An 18961-nucleotide genomic window follows, 5' to 3' on the forward strand; every position below is an offset into this window, starting at 1 on the left:
AGACGTGGAGAATGGTGATTTCCATTGAAGAAACAAATTTCCTTATAGCTCTGTTAAGTCTGAAATGCACCTCCTTCTCATCACTGACATAGAGAATCCTTAGCATTTGTGTCGTTTGAAAATATATGGGGGTAAAAAGAAAAAAAAAAGAAAATATATGGGGGTGCCTGTCTCTATTCTAGGTTTTAGGGAACTTAGCTGGGGTTTCTAATATATTTTTACTTATAAATTAGAGGCTATAGCACCAGTCTTTGGAGTTAAGCATTTATTAAAGCATATTAAATGTTAGTAAAGAGAGAGAGCATATTGCTCAGAATTCAGAATCCCTTCATACGAGAGAGAGAGAGAGACCACATGGCTGCATCCTCCAGCATCTCAGGCCCAGCATAAAATTCCAGGATAGGGAGAGGTGCAGCAAGAAGAGCAGGGAGAGAAGAGGGTGACCCCCCTGCCCCAAAGGTTTTTATCCTCTCTCTGGTAGAAGTGGGTCACTGCACATTGATCCAAGCTAATTGGCCCGTCCATTGATTAACATGACTTGGGGGGTCGACTAGGTGAGTTAACTTCCTTTAGGTAGTTAGGAAGGTCAATCTACATTTCCTTTGCAATTCTCCTGACTCTGGGCTGGTCTTAAAAGATGTCAGGCAAGGTCCCTCAAATGGAGGGGCTCTGGGACCCCCATTTTCATACTTCCTTCAAAGCACAGGAAAACTCCCCACGCTAGCAGGAGGCCTTTCCCAGTTTTCTGCTTTTAGCACTCTCTCCCTTTTCGAACTACTTTGTATTACTTTGTGTATACTTACCTACATACATGTGGTTATCTTTCCAAGAGAACATCAACTCCTGGAGAGCAGGGACTATTTTGTCACCATATTCCCATGTTTTACTGCCATGCTAGATACTTAATAAACTTTTGTTGAATGGAATCATATAGACAAAACCAAAGATCTTCTGAAATAATATCCACATCACTAGTTTTCCCTGAGTGTAGGCCAACTAATTGGGACTGGGAAATTGGACTGGCAAGGAGAAGAGGGTGCACAAGTATGTAGTGGTGAGACAACCTGGGATAAAAATCTGCTACTAATAAGCCACGAAGTATGGATACATTTCTAGCTCCATATGTGTATGTGTATGTGTATGTTATTTATTACAGATTGTGGAAATGTTTTACTACCAGCTAAAGCAGATGCTTTGCCATCATGCCCTTTCACGGTGCCTCCCATCCCACATAAAGGACATGATTGGGACTTGAATGGATGCATGGTTTCTAGTTTCACAAAATTAAAGCCAGATGGGACCTTAGAGATTTTTTGTCCAACCCACTCATTTTATAGATACATAAACTGAGGCCCAGAGAGGGTGAAGGGATTTGCTCAAGGTCACCTCACATATTGGTAATATGTGTCAGGGTCAGGATTGAAACTCATGTCCTCCAAGTCTGTATCCAGCACATCTCCCTAGGTCCCATGATGCTTCCTGTTGCTCCTTGGGGAGGTTCTCAGTTTGCCTGAAACAGAAGCAAAGATGGATCTGACATGTGTTAGTGGTAGGAAAAGGGAAAGGTCATCTGGGACCCACAGCTAGATACTTACCTTTCGACTCAGAGCTTCAGCAGTCAAGGTTTTTCTCTTGGTCTTCCCAGATTTTGTCTGTTTCTCAGACACTGGGGAGTTGGAGTTTTCAGCAAGCCTCAGGGTAGCTTCAGAGAAAGCAGGGAGCTCAAATCAGGAAGGGTGGAGCACCAACATTAATTGATCCTTTCAAAGTCAGTCAGTTCAGTCAGTTCACAGTGATCATCAATTCAGAGGAAAGCATTGTTTCTCCAAAGGCCTTTGGCACCAAGCACTACAAAATGCAACATCTTGACCAGCTTACTCTGTTGAATGTCCCCTTCACTACTGAGAGCCAGGGAAAGTATAATCAGTATCTTTTATTCCTTCTCCTGGGCTAGTGAATGTTTGCTCACTATTTGTCTCCAAACTAGTCTCCAGGTCTGATTCATACCTAGGACTGTTATTGTCATTTTATAGATGGAAAACTGTGGCCTACAGAGAGTATATAATAATAACAATAATAACACCTAGAATTTATATAAGTGCTTTAAGGTTTATAAAGTACTTTATGGATATTTCATTTGATCCCCACAATGACTCTGTGAGGTAGGTACTGTCATTATTCATATTTACAGATAAATCAATACAGAGTGGTTAAGCGATCTGTCCAGGATCATACAGTAAGTATCTGAGGCATTTAAATTTAGGTCTTCCTGACTCTAAATCAGCACTCTACCCATAGCACCATCTAGCTGCCTCTAAGTCAGATTCAATAAAATTGAATGAAATACTGGATGGATTCAGGTTTTTTTACAACCTATTCTATTAATTTGAATTTGTTCTGATTTAGTCTTTATAAAAAAATTTCAACATTCATTCATGTCCTCATTCACTTGTTTATATATTCATACATACATTCATTCATTCATTTATCATCTATAATTTATCCATCTATTTTTAAAGTATAGGATTCTAAGATTCAGAGGGAGTCTCCATCTCTGCAAAAAGCAGTTTTCTAGCTGGGTGTGGCACTGTCCACCTGTAATCCCAACTATTGAGGTAGATCGAGGCAGTGGATTTCTTTATCTCGACAACTCTGAGCTGCAGTGGGCTAAGTCAATTTGGTGTCTGCACTATTTGGCCCAATTGTAATGAGCCCCTGGGAGCGGGGGAGGCTCATCAGGGTGCCTAAGTAGGGGCAAAGAAACCCAGGTCAGAAAGAGAGCAGGTCACAATTTCTGTGCTGATCAGCATTGGGATCAGGCCCACGAGTGCCCATTATACGTCCAGTTTGGATAAGACAGGGAGGCCTAGTCTCAAATAGAAAACAAAAAGACAATTCTGAGGTTGCTCTCAAAAAGGTAAGATGTCACCAAGGTGGGTCGTATACATGCTCCATTGGGTCATCATATGTGTCATTCATTAAGTGAGACTCAACCCCAATGGCTCCTGCCTTGCCCTGAGTTTTTCCTCAGATGATCCTCTGTTCCTTAGGCCCTACACAACCTCTAAACAGTACTCTATAGTTATTTCACTTCCTGCTTCCCACCCCCCCACACCTCATGTCCTTTTTTTTTTTTTTTTTGGTGAGGCAATTGGGGTTAAGTGACTTGCCCAGGGTCACACAGCTAGGAAGTGTTAAGTGTCTGAGGCTAGATTTGAACTCAGGTCCTCTGGACTCCAGGGCCAGTGCTCTATCCACTGCGCCACCTAGCTGCTCCCCACATGTCCTTTTGATGCTGCTTCTGAAGTCTCCAGTCATGGTAATTTCTTTTGCTTCTCCATGCTGGGCCAACTTCCAGGAAGCTTGGCCTGAGCTACTTTGGTTCACTTTGGGAAATCTGAGTTACCTTTTCTCTCTCTCTCTTTTTTTTTTTTGGCAAGGTAATGAGGGTTAAGTGACTTGCCTAAGGTCACACAGCTAGTAAGTGTCAAGTGTCTGAAGCTGGGTTTGAACTCAGGTCCTCCTCAATACAGGGCCAGTGCTTTATCCACTGCACCACCTAGCTGCCCCCTGAGTCACCTTTTCTTTTGTTTTTGGTGGCTCATTTCTGAAAAGCTTTATTGGGATTCTATGGTAACTCCTTACTCCATTAGCTTTGTTTGTAGGTGACTGAACCTACCATCCTAATTCTTGGTAATGGCTAGGGGAGGGCCTAGTATTTCATCATGATCCCCTAATGCCTTGAGTCGACCTACCATGGTCCAAGCCCTCCCTACACACTACCCTTTTCATGATTTCTCTCGAGGTGCCCTTTGCAGCCATAACATTAAGTTGGAGGCTTTTTCTACTTCCTTTTAGTGGACATTAAGGAGCTTCACATGGCCACCCTGTGTACTTTCAGTGCTACCAAACTGGTTATCTATTATTTGGAAACATTCAAATTCCATAGTCTTAGGGCACCACATAAAGCTCCAAGGAGACATCAAATGTGAGTCAGCAAAGACTAGTGATTTCCAACATTTCTCTACACTAGCCCCCTACCAATTCTTGCACTGCCTCTGTAGAGTGTTGTAGCTAAGTGCCAAACATTTCCTTTCCTTCTTGGAAGGGAGTCCCCTCTCCCTCCATCCTGGAAATGACTCTCCTTTCCATATTGAGCCCTCATACTGGTTGTCTGGCAGCCTGTCCCATGGTATCAGCTCCTACCACTATTCTCATTGGCTGCTGAGGAGAGTGTATCCTGGGAAGCTCTGGCCCTGGGCTGCCTGACATCATCCTTTCACGCCATCCAGCTCCCAACAGGAGGACTTCAAAAATGTGCTGTAACTCCTGGTTTTGATGATGAGTTTAGTAACCAATTTTCAATAACCCTCCATCCCACTACTTGCCTTCCCTTCCAGTTGTCTCTTTGAATAGTTGGGAATGTTTCAGGCAGCTCACCCAGTACAACTGCACTGTCTTCCTTCAGCCTTACTACATTACAATTCCCCAATGACTCCACAGTATGACATAAAGTCCTTTCATTGATTTCCTTGGCATGGCTAGTAGGCACCCTTTCCCCAAAACCAACAGTCCTTGATAAAGGTCTCTTTCTACCACTGAACACCAATTTTCAGATGTTTGTGCAGAATAGAAATAAATCAATTACTTAATATAATTAATGTAATTAAGTGCTTTAGAAACTCAGTCTAGCTGCCCACTGAGTAAAGTTCATAATTATTTGCTTGGCATTCAAAGCCCTCCACAGATGGGCATATTACTACCTCCTCTCCTCATACTTCTCTATTTCTTCCACACTCTAGCCCAGCTGTCTTACTTTCTGTCTCTTGAACACAACCCTTCAATTTCCCACTTCCATGTCTGTGCTCAAACTCTCTCAGCAATACCTTCCCTCTCCATCCTTTAAAGCCCAATTCAAATGCTATTTCTCCTATGAAGCCTTCCCAGATATACCCATTGGTGGCTACACTATTCTGTAACTCTCTAAGACACTTGTCATGTAATGCTATGTGATAAATTTGTCTATCTCTGCATTATCACCCTATTAGATTGGACTGTTCAAGAGGAAAGTCTATGTTTTATCTAATCTTTGAATTTTCCCTGTACCTAGCACACCTCTGCATGCAGTAATCTTCCAAATCAGCCATACAGAAGTTATATAATTCAATCTCATTTTATAGATGAGGAGAGTGGGGTCCAGAGTGATCAGATAGAGTATGTGTTTATTGAAATGTGGTACAACGCAATGTTCATTTTGGAGGGGGTGGGGGCTATGCCATCTCTATCATCATATGTTTAAGATGGGAGATGGAAACATCTGTAAAGAGCCTTCACTGTGGGTTTTGCCTCTTCCAATAAATAATGCAATGAACTGGCCATGCTTATCCCTTGTGAGCATGTGCTCCATGCTCTGCTGATGTAATCTCCACAGGGAAGAGGCCAGGGATTCTGCTTCTGGAAAGGCTTAGATGACCTGGGATGGAAGCACCCTGCTCCTCAATTCAGAACGAGAATGGCTATTGTTTCCAATTAGCTTATCACCTGTAGAAGAGTCACCTTCTGATTCACTTTGGATCCAGAACTGAGAATACATTCAAAAGGCACTATTGAGCCACAATATTTTCTTTTTCTTCCCTGGCTGTGTTCTGGTGAGGGGGCGAAGACTGCTGCTAGAAGCCTTCTAGTGGAGAGAGGTCTTGGGACTTTTTATCCCCACCCATGCTTCTACATAGTCTGCAAGAACACAGCCTGTCTCTGTTGCTTCCATTTCTGTTGTGTTTATACTTTTTTGCCTTGAGGAGAAAAAATATTTGAGATGGAACAAATTAGGATGCAACCATGTGAATTTTGACAGGTTAGAAGAGGGAGCTGATAGAGATCTAGGAGCTAGAGGCCAGGCCAAAGTTAGAGTCTAATAGCATAGCCCTGAGGAACAATGGCCAAACATCCAGGCCAAACAGTGGATATACCCTGCAGCCAAGTTGCTGGACCCTAGGAGCAGGGCAGCAGTTCTGTCCACTGGCTATGCTGAATTCAGAAGTGAACTTGATGGGGACACATTCTTTGTAGGAAATGCTTTACATTATAGCCTATTCTTCCCAGGGACTGAGATGGCCTAAGGGAGAGTATAGCTCCAGTTAAGGAAGGAAATGCTTTTATTTCTGTTCTTACTATATCTTTTCAGTAAATATTCCCTTATGATAGCTAATTGTTGTCAATTGGTTCAGTGGTACTGGGGTACTAATCATTAGTGATTGATATAGGGAAGAAAACACCCTAATGTATGCTCAGGCAAATAGCATTTGAAAGACTCTTCTGAGCCCTCAGGGGTGCTGCTATAACCCCACAAAATTTTGTAGCCAGCCCTTCTGTGGGAACCCAACCATCTCCAGTGTATGTTTCCCTACAGTAATAATGCTATTTTCAGTGTGATAAAGCTTTTTATTAGCTTCAACTCTGCAGAGGCAATACAGCCTCTCAGCTCTCAGCTCTCAGCTCTCAGGGAGTGGCTGGCTGGGCGGCTGAATCAGTTCATGCCATGACAGCACTCATGATAAAGTGTTACCTAACTGTTAAGTATTATTGTTAAAGACACTGGGAAGGCAGGAATGTGGGCAGGTCACCAAGCTGTGCCATAATTCTGGGCTCTAAAGGCCTTCCTGTTGACTGTTCTCTGGCCTCCCCCACCATATAGACACACAGGGAGATAGCAGGGCCGGTTGGGAGTCGGCAAACAAGGAAGCACCATATCATTTCAACCCAGGCTCTTCCTATTTTGGTCGAATTAAGTGTGCTATTTGCAAATGTTAACAGTATATAGTGGTTCTTACTGGGACTCCTCAGATTACTTCAATGAAAACAAAAGCAGAGATCTGAGAGGAGGACAGGATGGAGAACACGGAGTTCAGTCCAAGACCCTGAAAATGATCTGGTTGTTCTTTTATGCTGGTTTCCTGCTTAGGAACTTGTGAATAGAGTACAGAGTCAGTAATGATTTCCCAGTTGTTGCTTTTAATCAATTGACCACGTCAACACTGGGCAAGGAGCATCTGGTGATGGGGAGAAATCTCAGACACATCGCGGCTTTTAAGGAGCTCACCAGCTAGTTGGGGTGTAAGACACAGTTAAGAAAAGATAAAATAACAAGGATTTGTTTTTCTTTTTCTTTGGTGGGGCAATGAGGGTTGAGTGACTTGCCCAGGGTCACACAGATAGTAAGTGTAAAGTGTCTGAGGCCAGATTTGAACTCAGGTTCTGAATCCAGGGCCAGTGCTTTATCCACCTAGCTGTCCCCGGATTTGTTTTTCTAAAGTTGTTTCTGGTTTCTCCTCTTGCTTTTCCCCACTAGACTGAAAGCTGTTTAAGGACAGAGACCAATTCTTCTCTCTCTCTCTCTTTTTTTTTTTGGTTGGGCAATGAGGGTTAAGTGACTTGCCCAGGGTCACACAGCTAGTAAGTGTCAAGTGTCTGAGGCTGAATTTGAACTCAGGTCCTCCTGACTCCAGGGCTGGTGCTCTATCCACTGCACCACCTAGCTGCCCCAGAGACCAGTTCTTCTTATCAGAGCACCTAGTTTACTGTTGGAAATAAAAGACCTATATAAATCATAGGCTTATATATTTAGAATTGGAAAGGACCAGTAGGGCCATCCAGTCTAGCCCATTTTACAGATGAGGGAACTGAGGCTCAGAGAGGTTAAGTGACTTAGCCTAGGTGAAGTGACTAGCCTGTGGTCACACAGCTAATAAGCATCTAAGGCAGGAATCACACCCAGATCTTAGCTACTATGCCCTTGCTAAACCATAATCTCTTCTTATTCATGCAATAGCTCACGTGTACATAGAGTTTTAGAGTTTACAAAGTGCTTTCCATATATTATATAATTTTAATCCTGGGAGGTAGGTGCAATTCCCTACCCTCCCATTTTACAGATGAGGAACTGGAGACTCCAAGAGATTAAATGAGTTGCCCAGGATCCCATAGCTAGCAAGTGTCAGAGGTGGGATTGAAACTCGTCTTCTTGATTCCAAATCTATTGTTCTGTCTACTACCAAGGAGGGACTAGGTATCATCTAAGGTCCTTTGGAGTTCCCTATCTTTGATCCTAGGAATGTCCTCCTCCCCCTCCCCTTCCCAGGAACCATCCCATTCTCTGTAATCTGGACCTAGCATATGCTTCCCTTGGCCAAGACACATACAGCCTGAAGCTGAAAAGGACAGTTCATTTCTCCATCTGTTTTCCTCTTCTGTCTTTGGAACCCACAAAAGAGGTGAGGAGAGTACCAGGCACCCAGAGCTAGGGCTAGCAGGAATGTTACTTTGATTGATGTTATCAATGTGCCCACAGGAAAATTCAGGCACCTGTTTCACTTTGTGCCTCAGCTTCCTCCTTTGTAAAGTGAAGATAATAATAGTCTCCTTATCATGCAGGGCAATTGTGAATCACTCTCAGATGCTCAAATAGATCTGTGATCTCATTGATTTCATTGGTTCTTTTACTATGCAAGTTGCAACCCAGCCTGCCCACCCTGTGTTACTCCTGTCCATGTCCTCCCATAAGTCTGGCCCATTGGGGACCATTGGGGCCCATTTAGTACACCAGAGGTGCTTCTCACTTCCTCCTGAAATTGAGAGAATACCTGTGCAACACTCTGGATGTCCACCTATCATCCCTTCCCTTCACCTGTGACCAGCCTCTTTTCCCTGTCCTATATTTCCCTGATGACACATTCTACTAACATTCTTCTTCAAAGATCCTCGTTGGAAAAACAAAAACAAAAACAAACAAAAAAACCCCAATGAAGATCCTTGTTGGTTATATAACAATAATAATAATAATCACCAGCATTATATAATGCCTTAAAGTTTACAGAGTGCTTTATAAAAAGTACCTCATTTTATCCTCATAACAACACTGGAAGGTAGGTACTATCAGTATCCTCATTTTACAAATAAAGAAGTTGAGGAAGACAGAGGTTAAGTGACTTGTCTGGGGTCACACAGTTAGGTAGTCTGAGGTAGATTTTGAATTTAGATCTTTCTGATTCCAGGTCCACCTCTCTAACCATTGTGCTACTTCCATTGCCCTCTATGTATATTTCTTTTCTTCTCTTTTTAAAAATGAATTTTTTTCTTTTTTTCTTTTTCTTTTTTTGATGAGGCAATTCAGGTTAAGTGACTTGTCCAGGGTCATACAGCTAGTAAATATCAAGTGTCTGAGGATGGATTTGAACTAAGGTCCTTCTGACTCCAAGACCAGTGCTCTATCCACTGTACCACCTCAAGACAGTTGCTTAGTATGGTATAGCTATTTTTCACTGTTATTTTTTCTTTTGATTGCTTTTTTTGGGGGGGGAGAGGAGGACAATGAGGGTTAAGTGATTTGCCCAGGGTCACACATCTAGTGAGTGTCAAGTGTCTTAAGCTGGACTGAATCCAGGGTCAGCACTTTATCCACTGTGCCACCTAGCTGCCCCGTTATTTTTTTCTTTTAACTGATCTTTGCTCTGACAAATTAGTGATCTGACTTTACACAGACATCTGATTCAAGGATAACCCCTATGTAAATAATGAGTCTTTTCTTGCCTTCTAGATATGTATTTTCACTTTTATGATGTTATTTTTATGTTTTCTATATTCAATGCTTACCAATTCTTTTCTCTAAGGAAATGTTCATGATGTAGAGGTGTGGGGCTTCTGTATAATCTACAAGTCACCAGTCTCTCTTATTATTTCTTCTTGAACCATAGGCCAAATTTGAACCTGGGCCAAGCCCAAGACAGGAGATCAGCATCTACCTTCCAGTGTTGCTGTGAGGTTTAAATGAGATAACCTCTATGAAACACTTAGCAAACCTTAAAGAGCTATATAAATGCTAGCTATTATTATAAGGCATCAGAGTAGGAGTTTGTATAGATAATGTAAATCAAATGGGATAATATCTGTAAAATGCTTTGTAAACTACAAAGTGCTATACAAATGCCTGGGGGAAATAAGTGTGTGTGCACGCGCGTGTGTGTGCATGTATGTACATGCACTAGAGCAAGTTTTCTTCTCCCCATATGTAGAACTAATCCTTTCTCCCAAGAGACACTTCTGAGGTACTTAACAGAGAATCCACTCACCTAGAAATTTAGAGTCAACAACTTCATCATCCTTTAATAGTGCCACAAACACTGGCTCTGATGAATCTTCAGGTCCTGTTGGGGCAAAGAAGAGTTTTTTATTTCTTCCTTCCTTCTTTCCTTCACTTGCTCATTAATCAGCCTTTCCCTACAATGCAGCTACAGCTGGGAGGACCAATTGCAATGGGGTGACACATCTTGGAAAACGTGTGTTGCCCTAGTCAGGTGCCCAGAGATTGAGAGATGTCTGTTAGTCACGGCAACTTCCTGGAAAAAGCCTGTGAGCATTCCTCCATATGGGGAACAGGAGGTTAGAGACATACAGACTTGGGCTAATTGATGTGTGGTCCTGCCTAAATTCAACTCAAGCTCTCTGCTAGTCCCCAGACTCTCAGCCAACCTCTTCCCATACCAATCTTCCACACCATCACTGGGGTGGCTATACTACTGGGATAATACATACGTGTTACGGTGAAAGGGATATAGGTTTCTCGAGGCTTGAGCAGTTCAGAGGCATAGAGTTGGGGGTACTGGAGAAGGTTTTTCAACTGACCGCTCTCATCTGCCAGTTCAATCATGCCTATAACCCAACAGAAGAGTCAGAGTTGATATTCTAGGTGAAGAGCTGAGCAACTGGTTAATGGGTAGATTCAGATTTCCCCCGATATGGAGGCAAATTTCATAAGTAGCCTTATAGTTGGGGGTGATGTTTCTCCAAAACCACCTACACTTTCAAAGGAATTCCAAAACACACACAGGCCTTGCCTGTGTTTACCAGGAGACCCTCTTATAGGAAAGTTACCTTCTGAGCTACATAGACTTGTCCAAGCACAAGCCTGGGATAGGGGATCAGGAAATAAAGGTCTTTCTCTGTGCTTGGGTCTATTCTTTCTTCATATCTGGGTCTACACCATTTCTCTGGATTTGGGTCCATGTCATTGTTCTTGTTGCTTGAGTTTGTGTTGTCTCTTTTTACATTTGAGTCATGCTTGTGCCTGGGCCAGGGTAATATCACTATATGCTTTCTACCTTTTGTGTAAAATAGAAATACTACTACTACTACTACTACCGCTACTACTACTACTATTGACAGCTTGCTTTAAATATGACTTTTAATGTTTGTAAAATGTTTTACATATATAATCTCCTTTCATCTTCACAACAACTCTGGGAGATAGGTACTATTATTATCCCCATTTTACAGATGAGGAAACTAGTGTCTGAAGCAGAATTTGAATCTGGATCTTTCCTGACTTTCAAGTTCGATGCTCTATCCCCTGTGCTACTCTGACTTCTATAGATAAAAAAATGGCACTGTGGGAATAAGCAAGCTATGAAATGTATTTTGCTTTGAGCTGCCTTGGACCATTTTCTAAAGAGGAGTCTCCACCAACTTGGTGAATACCAATAAGAAACAGGTGCCTGCACTTTCCCCAGTTTCCCTCTGGCATGGTTTGTTGCTCCTGACAGTGGAGTATGGAGATATGGAGATATGGAATATGGAGGAGGATACTCATGATAAGGGGAGGGTTGGTTGCCCCAAATTTCTGTCAAATCCTGAATGTTGGAAGGGACCTAAAGAAGTCATCTCCATCCTCCAACTAAACCAGCCCCTACTATTCTCAGTCATCTCTTCAAGGCATGAAGGATAAAGGTGGTTGGTGGGTAGCTACCCCAGTGTGGATTCCTGAGCATCACACTCAGCTTACCTTCAGGCTCGCAACCACAGTACTGCTTGATGCTGTTCAACAGTGCCTCTACTTTGCAGTGAGAATTAAATAGTGTCTTTTCATGATCTGCAGAAAGAAGTCTGAGGTTATGTTTAAGTCCCAGTATAGGGCTTATAGTGATGATGTTCTTGGTCATGGATTAGGTAAGTTTTAGTGGTGGGAAGTGCAAGCTGGGGTAGGAGGGAGGCAGGCTCAGAAATCTAGTCTTGTGATAAGTTGGACCTATATACTGTTCCTCTAATAAGATCCATGAGGATGTCTTTGCCATGTCTTGGAATTTGGTTCAATGAATATTTATTGAATGACTGTTATGTGTGAGCTAGGTGGCACTGTGTGATAGAGTGCCTGGTCTGGAGTCTAGAAAATTCATTTTTCTGAGTTCAAATCCAACTTTAGACACTTAGAAGCTATGTGACCCTGGGCAAGACACTTAACCCTGTTTGCCTCAGTTTCTTCATATGTAAAATGAGCTGGAGAAGAACATGGCAAACCACCCAAGGATCTTTTCCAAGAAAACCATCAAATGCGGTCAGGAAGGGTTGGACATGACTGAAAATGACTGAACAACAACAACAAATGTGTGAGGTGCTGAGTTAGGTTCTGGGGATAGATAATAAAGATTAAAAAACAATCATTATCTCAAACAGCTTATACTCTATTAGGCAGAGGTGGAGGAGGAATGCAACATGTACCCAAGTAAATCCAACCTGTATATGAGGTAATATGAGAAAATAGAAAACAATTTAAAGAAGAAAAGTGTGCTAATAGCTGGGACAGATCAGGAAAGGCCTCATGTAGGGAGTGGCCTCTGAAAACCAGGGATTGTAAACCACAGAGGTGAAGAGAGAGAGAGAACACTGCACACATGGGAGAACACATGTGCAAAGGGGCCAGAGAAGTTGGCCTCTCCCAGAAAGGAATGGTGTGGGAGGCAGAACCTTGGCAGACCTACTCCACTCCAAATTGTTCCTCATGGCCCTTCCACGGAGGGCACATACCTATGCAATGATGGGAAGAGTTGCTTTAGTCTGGGCTTTGTCATCAGGCCAGGCAGATGGAGATGGAGTAGGAGGTGAGAAAAGGAGAGCTGGGGGAGAGACATGTCATATAGGGAAGAGTAAAGAAGTCAGGTCACAGATAAAGCAACCACGCAAGCATCTCCTGAGTCATTGAGATTATCTTGGAGATTACTTTGGTTTAGAGCAGAAAGGACAATGGCCCAAAAGTCAAGAAACCTGGGCTCTAGGCCCTGATTTCGCTACTATTTGCCTGTGTGACTTTAGAAAATTTATATTTATTATATCTTTACCTGGGCCTTTATTTGCTTCTATGTAACATGAGGGGTTTGGACTAGAGGGTTTCTAAGGTCTCTTGCAGTTCTAATAGTCCCTGATTCCATGGCCCATAGGCCTCTGATTCCTTTCCTTTCCTTTCCTCTCCTCCCCTCCCCTCCCCTCCCCTTTCCTCTCCTTTCCTTTTTACAGGGCAATGAGGGTTAAGTGACTTGCCCAGGGTCACACAGCTAGTAAGTGTCAAGTGTCTGAGGCTGGATTTGAACTCAGGTCTTCCTGAATCCAAGGCCAGTGCTTTATCCAATGCACCACCTAGCTGCCCCCGTTACTTTTCTTTTCAAATCAAATACACAATCCCTAATCTGAAGGAGCTCCTACACTGGGGTTGAATGTAGGAATGTTGTATGACAGGGTGAATGAACCCTTTGGTTGTGTGTGTATGGGTAGAGGTTTATTGGGGGTTGGGTGGTGGTGGGGTGGAGTTGTCCAATTTCTAGTTTACGTGTTTCCAGGCTAGCAATGTATTTTCCAGTGGACAGTGGAAATAGAGTTAATAAAGAGTCTGCTTAAGGACTAAAGGAGCAAGAATATTCCCACTGTGGGGAATATAACCAGCAACAAATCTTGCTGTGTGGCAGGGTCAAAACAGGATTTTTAATCACATCACTAATAGTAGCTAGCATTTATATAGAGCTTTAAGGTTTGCAAAGCACTTTCCATGTTAATTCATTTGGTCCTCACAACAACTCTTTGAAGAAGATGCTACAATGTCCATTTGACAGATGAGGAAACTGAAACAAATAAAGGTTAAGTGAGAATTTGAACTCTTTTTCTGTTGTGCTACATAGCTGCCTGATTGTTACCCTGGGCAACCTTCTATGTTGATCCAGCCTTTGTACTAACCCTTCCTATTGAGCATCAACAAAGTATAGGATGATTTTCCACTTGTCCTGTTCTCAAGGTTGTTGTTGGGTCCTTCAGTTGTGTCCGACTCTGCGTGATCCCATGGACTTTTGGCCAACATTAATGGAGTGGTTTGCCATTTCTTTCTCCAGTGTGTCCCTCTTATAGATTAGAAACTGAGGCAAATAGGGGTTAAGTGGCCTGCTAGGGGTCAACACAGTTAGTAAGTGTTTGAGGCTGGATTTGAACTTAGATCTTCCTGACTCCAGGCCCCGTGCTCTGTCCACTGCTCCCTAGCTGCCCTCCTCAAGGACGTTCTGCAAGAGTAAGGAGGGTTAGGAGAGGAATAACAGGAAGGGGGTTCCACTCACCTCCATGGAGAATAGTGATAAACATTTTGATAAATGGTTTAGGCGTGCAGGGAAGGACACAGCTGGCTCAAGATCGATTCGATGTTAGGGTTCTGGTCAGCAATCCACCTCCTCAAACCAAAGATGTCAGGCAAGACTTGTACACAACTGCCTTCTTAGCAGTAACCACGGATCTTACAACAGTGGCCTGGAAATCTGCTATGGAAATGATGCCCGTCCTTGAGTGGGGAGGTAAGGATGAGGATGACTAGCCTAAGAAGAATCATATCCTAAGTGCTGGGACCTCAGGCAGCCAGCAATGGGAAAGCTGAAACCTCAGGGCAGGGTCCCAGAAAATGTTTGAAGAAACAGGCAGGTCTCTAGGGAAAAAAGTGGCTAAGACAGCTTCCCTGCCCTCCCCCCACCCCTCCTTCTCACTGCTTTGTTTTGTTCCCCAGATTCCTAGTTTGGATTCCTGCTCCATGGAGAAGCAGATGTAAACATTTGCATAAGTCGGCAAGATTCCAGGGCCTGGGCGTGGTTTGTTGTGAGAAGCTGGGCCCCCAGACCAAAGCTGGTGGGGCTCTGTTGCTGCCAGGGCTGCCTGGCTGGGGGCCAAGGAACAGAACGTCACCGGCATACCTGCAACAAGAACAGGGGCCACCTGGGGGAGAGGAAATGACATGCTGAAAAGGGAGAACCCCAGGAATTCCAGCCACTCTAAGGATAATTATTCTTTCCTTCCACTTCCCCTCAAGGTTTCCTCTTCCTAAACTAACTCCACCCCGATTCCTTTTGGGAGGGCCGCCAGGAAGCCAGGTTGTTGTCAGCCCCGCTCCTACCTTGCTACCAGCCCAAACACTCCTGGTTCCTGGAGCTGGGTGGTAGGAACTCTCAGGGCCACTCTCAGTGAGGATTGGGCAAATCCTGAATAGTGTCCTTGCACAGGAGAATGAAGGTCTCCCATTAGAGTTATTACTTGGAGGATGTAACTTCTCCTCGCAGTTTAAGGCTTTTGGAAAAGCAAGAGATTGAATTTTCCATGTGCAAGTCAAATCTCCTTATGCCAATGCATTCATTGAAGGTGGGAATCAGCACAAGGCCAGGAAAAGGCACTGACCCAGACTGTCAGGCTCCGGAGCTACTTTTCAGAATCTCACTGCTTTTGGTCAAAAGAATAGCCAGTAAGGGACTCCATTATATTTGAGTTCCTGAAGGGTTGGGTTTGTGACATTTTTTATCCTTATTCTCAGCACCTAGCAGAAGCACATTCCCCCCCCTCCCCATCATGTTTGGGTGCATCTGCTGCTGAGGATTTATAGGTTGACTTGGACAGGAGTTGTTTGTTTTTGGTTTTTTTGCAGGGCAATGAGGGTTAAGTGGCTTACCCAGGGTCACACAACTAGTAAGCGTCAAGTGTCTGAGGCTGGATTTGAACTCAGGTCATCCTGAATCCAGGGCTGGTGCTTTATCCACTGTGCCACCTAGCTGCCCCCAGGAGTTGCTCTTGTATCAGAAAATTTGGATAGGCCGTGATGTGTCCACTTGGAGGGGGTACCCACATTGATGATAATACAGTTAATCATAACAGCTCACACTTATACAGTACTTCAAGGTTTGTAAAATGTTTTATAGACACTATTTCATTTTTTTCCCTCACAATAACTCTATGATGTAGATACTGTTATCTTTATTTTACAGATGAAGCTCAGAGAAGTTAAGTAAGTAATCTGAGGTGATGCAGCTAGAACACAATTTGAACCTAATTCCTCTTTATTTATTCATCTATTCATTCATTCATTTATCTATTTGATGTTTTGAGTTCCAAATTCTATCCCTCTCTCATTCCCTCCCTCCCTACCCTCTTCCTCCCTGAGGTGGTAAGCAATCAAATATAGGTTATACATGTGCAATTATGTAAAACATTACCATGTTAGTAATTTTATATAAAAAGACATAAAAAAGAAAGCTCAAAATAACATGCTTCAGTTTGTGTTCAATCAATCAATTCTTTCTCTGGAGGTGGATAGTAAGCTTCATCATTAGTCCTTTGGGATTGTCTTGGATCATCGTATTTCTGAGAGTAGTTAAGTCACTCACAATTGCTCATAGGACAATACTGCTGTCACTGTGCACAATGTTCTCCTGGTTCTGTTCACTTCACTATACATCAGTTCATATGAGTCTTTCCAGGTTTCTCTGAAATCATCCTGCTTGTCATTTCTTATAGCACAATAATTGAACCTAATTCCTCTTGACTCCAATTTCAGTGCTCTATCCAGAAGATCATACTGCCTTTCAAATGGATCTGTTGAAGACTGACAATCCTCCTCCCCTCTAGCCTTGCACCCAGTAGATAAAATATTTCTTGAAATAAGATGAAATACAGGCATGTATATATATATATATGTGTATATATATATAAACACACACACATAAACACACACACACACACACACACACACACACATATATATATATATATATATATATATATATAACATGAGTAGAGACTGCTATATAAAAATACATAGATACTAGATACAGTATATTATAAAGAAGTCTTCCACTCTGCTTGTATCTAACTTGCAAACTTTCTTGAGTTAAAGCTTTTTTGGAAATGTGATATCTCCAAGGGAACCCAATTGTATACTTCATGTTGAAGATACCACCATTGGATAGAAACCATGGTCTCCTTAATGTAAGGGAAGGTGGTCTACGCTGGCATGGTGGTCCAGCTGGTCCTTTCCCGTATGCATTCTGGGATCTGCAAGATGAAGGAGGAGGGACAGTTCCCATTCTACATCTTCAATCCTTTGGGCCAAGTGGGTCCTCTTGACCTCCAGAAGCAAGGCCTGGTCACTCGTTGGAGTACTGGAGCCCACTGTTTTAGCCTCTGGCTCATATACTTCTCTTGTGTTTAGTTTGTCTTCCTTCCAGGAAAAAAAAATAAAGCTGCTATGAGTAAGAATGCCCACTTAGAGATATGTTACCTTTGGCTAATATTTATTAGAAATTTGGGATTTTAGACCTGGGAATTTTAAGCTTAGCTCTGATCATTACTCATTATGGTTTTTTTTTTAATGAGGCAATTGAGGTTAAGTGACTTGCCCAGGGTCACACAGCTAGTAAGTGTTAAGTGTCTGAAGCCAGATTTGAACTCAGGGACTCCTGACTCCAGGGCCGGTGCTCTATCCACTGCGCCACCTAGCTGCCCCCCATTACTCATTATGTAATCTTGGGAATGTAGAGGAAAGTGGTAGACTTGGATTTGAAGTCTAGCTCTGATACTTTGTAGATAGGAGATTATGACCAAGTCACAACTTTAGTTTTCTTAGCAGTAATATGGACTTGGGGATAGTCAGGTGGCACAGTAGATAGAGTGCCAGGCGGCACAGTAGATAGAGTGCCAGGCCTGAAGTCAGGAAAATTCATCTTCCTGAGTTCAAATCTGGCCTCAGACATTTACTAGCTGTGTGACTCTGGGCAAGTCACTTAACCCTGTTTGCTTCAGTTTCCTCATCTGTAAAATGAGCTGGAGAAGGAAATGGTGAGCCATTCCAGTGTCTTTGCCAAGGAAACCCCAAATGGGGTCATGGAGAGTTGGACACAACTGTAACAAGTGAACAACAAAACTTAGATATCATAACATTTACTCCCCTACTTCATAAAGAGGCAGTGTAGCGGATAGTCATCCCTAAGTTGAAGAAAACTTCATTTCACATCCTGCCTGACACAAATACTGGCTACTTGACCTTGGGCAAGTCATTTACACTCAGGACTCCTGGCAGCTCTTTTAGGCTGTAAATTGCAGAGAAGGTGCTGATTTGCATGTGTAGAGTTTCCTCACCCAGGGGTTCCTTACTTCAATAATAGCACACCTTTAGACCCTATTTCTGTCCATACTCACAGGGCTATTGTAAAAAAAAAAAGCACTTCTGTAAACCTTAAATAGCAGAATCTTATATATAAATATCATCTCAGTTGTGTTGGACTTTTCATGACCCCATTTGGAATTTTCTTGGCAAAGATAATAGAGTGATTTGTTATTTCCTTTTCCAGCTCATTTTACAGATGAGGAAACTGAGGCAAATGACTTGCCTGGGGTCACACAACTAGTAAGTGTCTGGGGCCAGATTTGAATTCAGGAAGATGAGTCTTGCTGACTTCAGGCCCAGCACTCTATCCACTGTACCACCTGGCTGCTTCAACATAAATTATTGTTATTTCTACAGCTATATTACTATTAATATTACAACTATGAACTCATCTGTAACTAGGGGAAGGCAAAAACAATGCTAAAAGACTGCTCATGAGTTACTAATAAAAATATAGCTCCAGATAAATATAAGGTGCTATACCAATGCACAATAGCAATTAATTATATTATTACACAATTGTTACTTTTAATAATTGTTACACAATATCAGCTATGTTTTTTCTTTCTCATCTCCTACTCCACCAAGTGTCATAGATTTACTTTTATAAAAAGAACTTATGCTTTCTTAGGAATGATTTTTTTTCATTTGAAGAAGGGAGAAATGCTCAAATAAAATCAGAAT

At 42.6% G+C, this 18961-nt stretch overlaps 1 protein-coding gene across 1 annotated transcript; it reads right to left on the bottom strand.

The window, feature by feature from the left end:
- Positions 1–332: 332 nt before the first annotated feature.
- Positions 333–14815, bottom strand: LOC122750424 (uncharacterized protein CXorf65 homolog). The gene is made up of 6 exons (XM_043997147.1): positions 14421–14815; positions 11834–11920; positions 10588–10704; positions 10125–10199; positions 1596–1702; positions 333–1510 (listed from the first exon to the last, which is right to left on the bottom strand). The coding sequence occupies exons 1-6, from the start codon at positions 14443–14445 to the stop codon at positions 1502–1504; spliced, it is 420 nt and encodes a 139-aa protein (XP_043853082.1). The 5' UTR covers positions 14446–14815; the 3' UTR covers positions 333–1501.
- Between the last annotated feature and the right edge of the window lie 4146 nt (positions 14816–18961).

Source organism: Dromiciops gliroides, chromosome 3 (genome assembly GCF_019393635.1).
Source record: "Dromiciops gliroides isolate mDroGli1 chromosome 3, mDroGli1.pri, whole genome shotgun sequence".
NCBI lineage: Eukaryota > Metazoa > Chordata > Mammalia > Microbiotheria > Microbiotheriidae > Dromiciops > Dromiciops gliroides.

Excerpts from the sequence above, each read along its gene's own strand:
- LOC122750424 (XM_043997147.1), bottom strand. The coding sequence starts at position 14,445 with ATGTTTATCACTATTCTCCATGGAG. Across the intron at positions 11,921-14,420 it reads TATCACTATTCTCCATGGAG|ATCATGAAAAGACACTATTT; the intron begins GTGAGTGGAACC and ends TTCTTTCTGCAG. Across the intron at positions 10,705-11,833 it reads CTGTGGTTGCGAGCCTGAAG|GCATGATTGAACTGGCAGAT; the intron begins GTAAGCTGAGTG and ends GTTGGGTTATAG.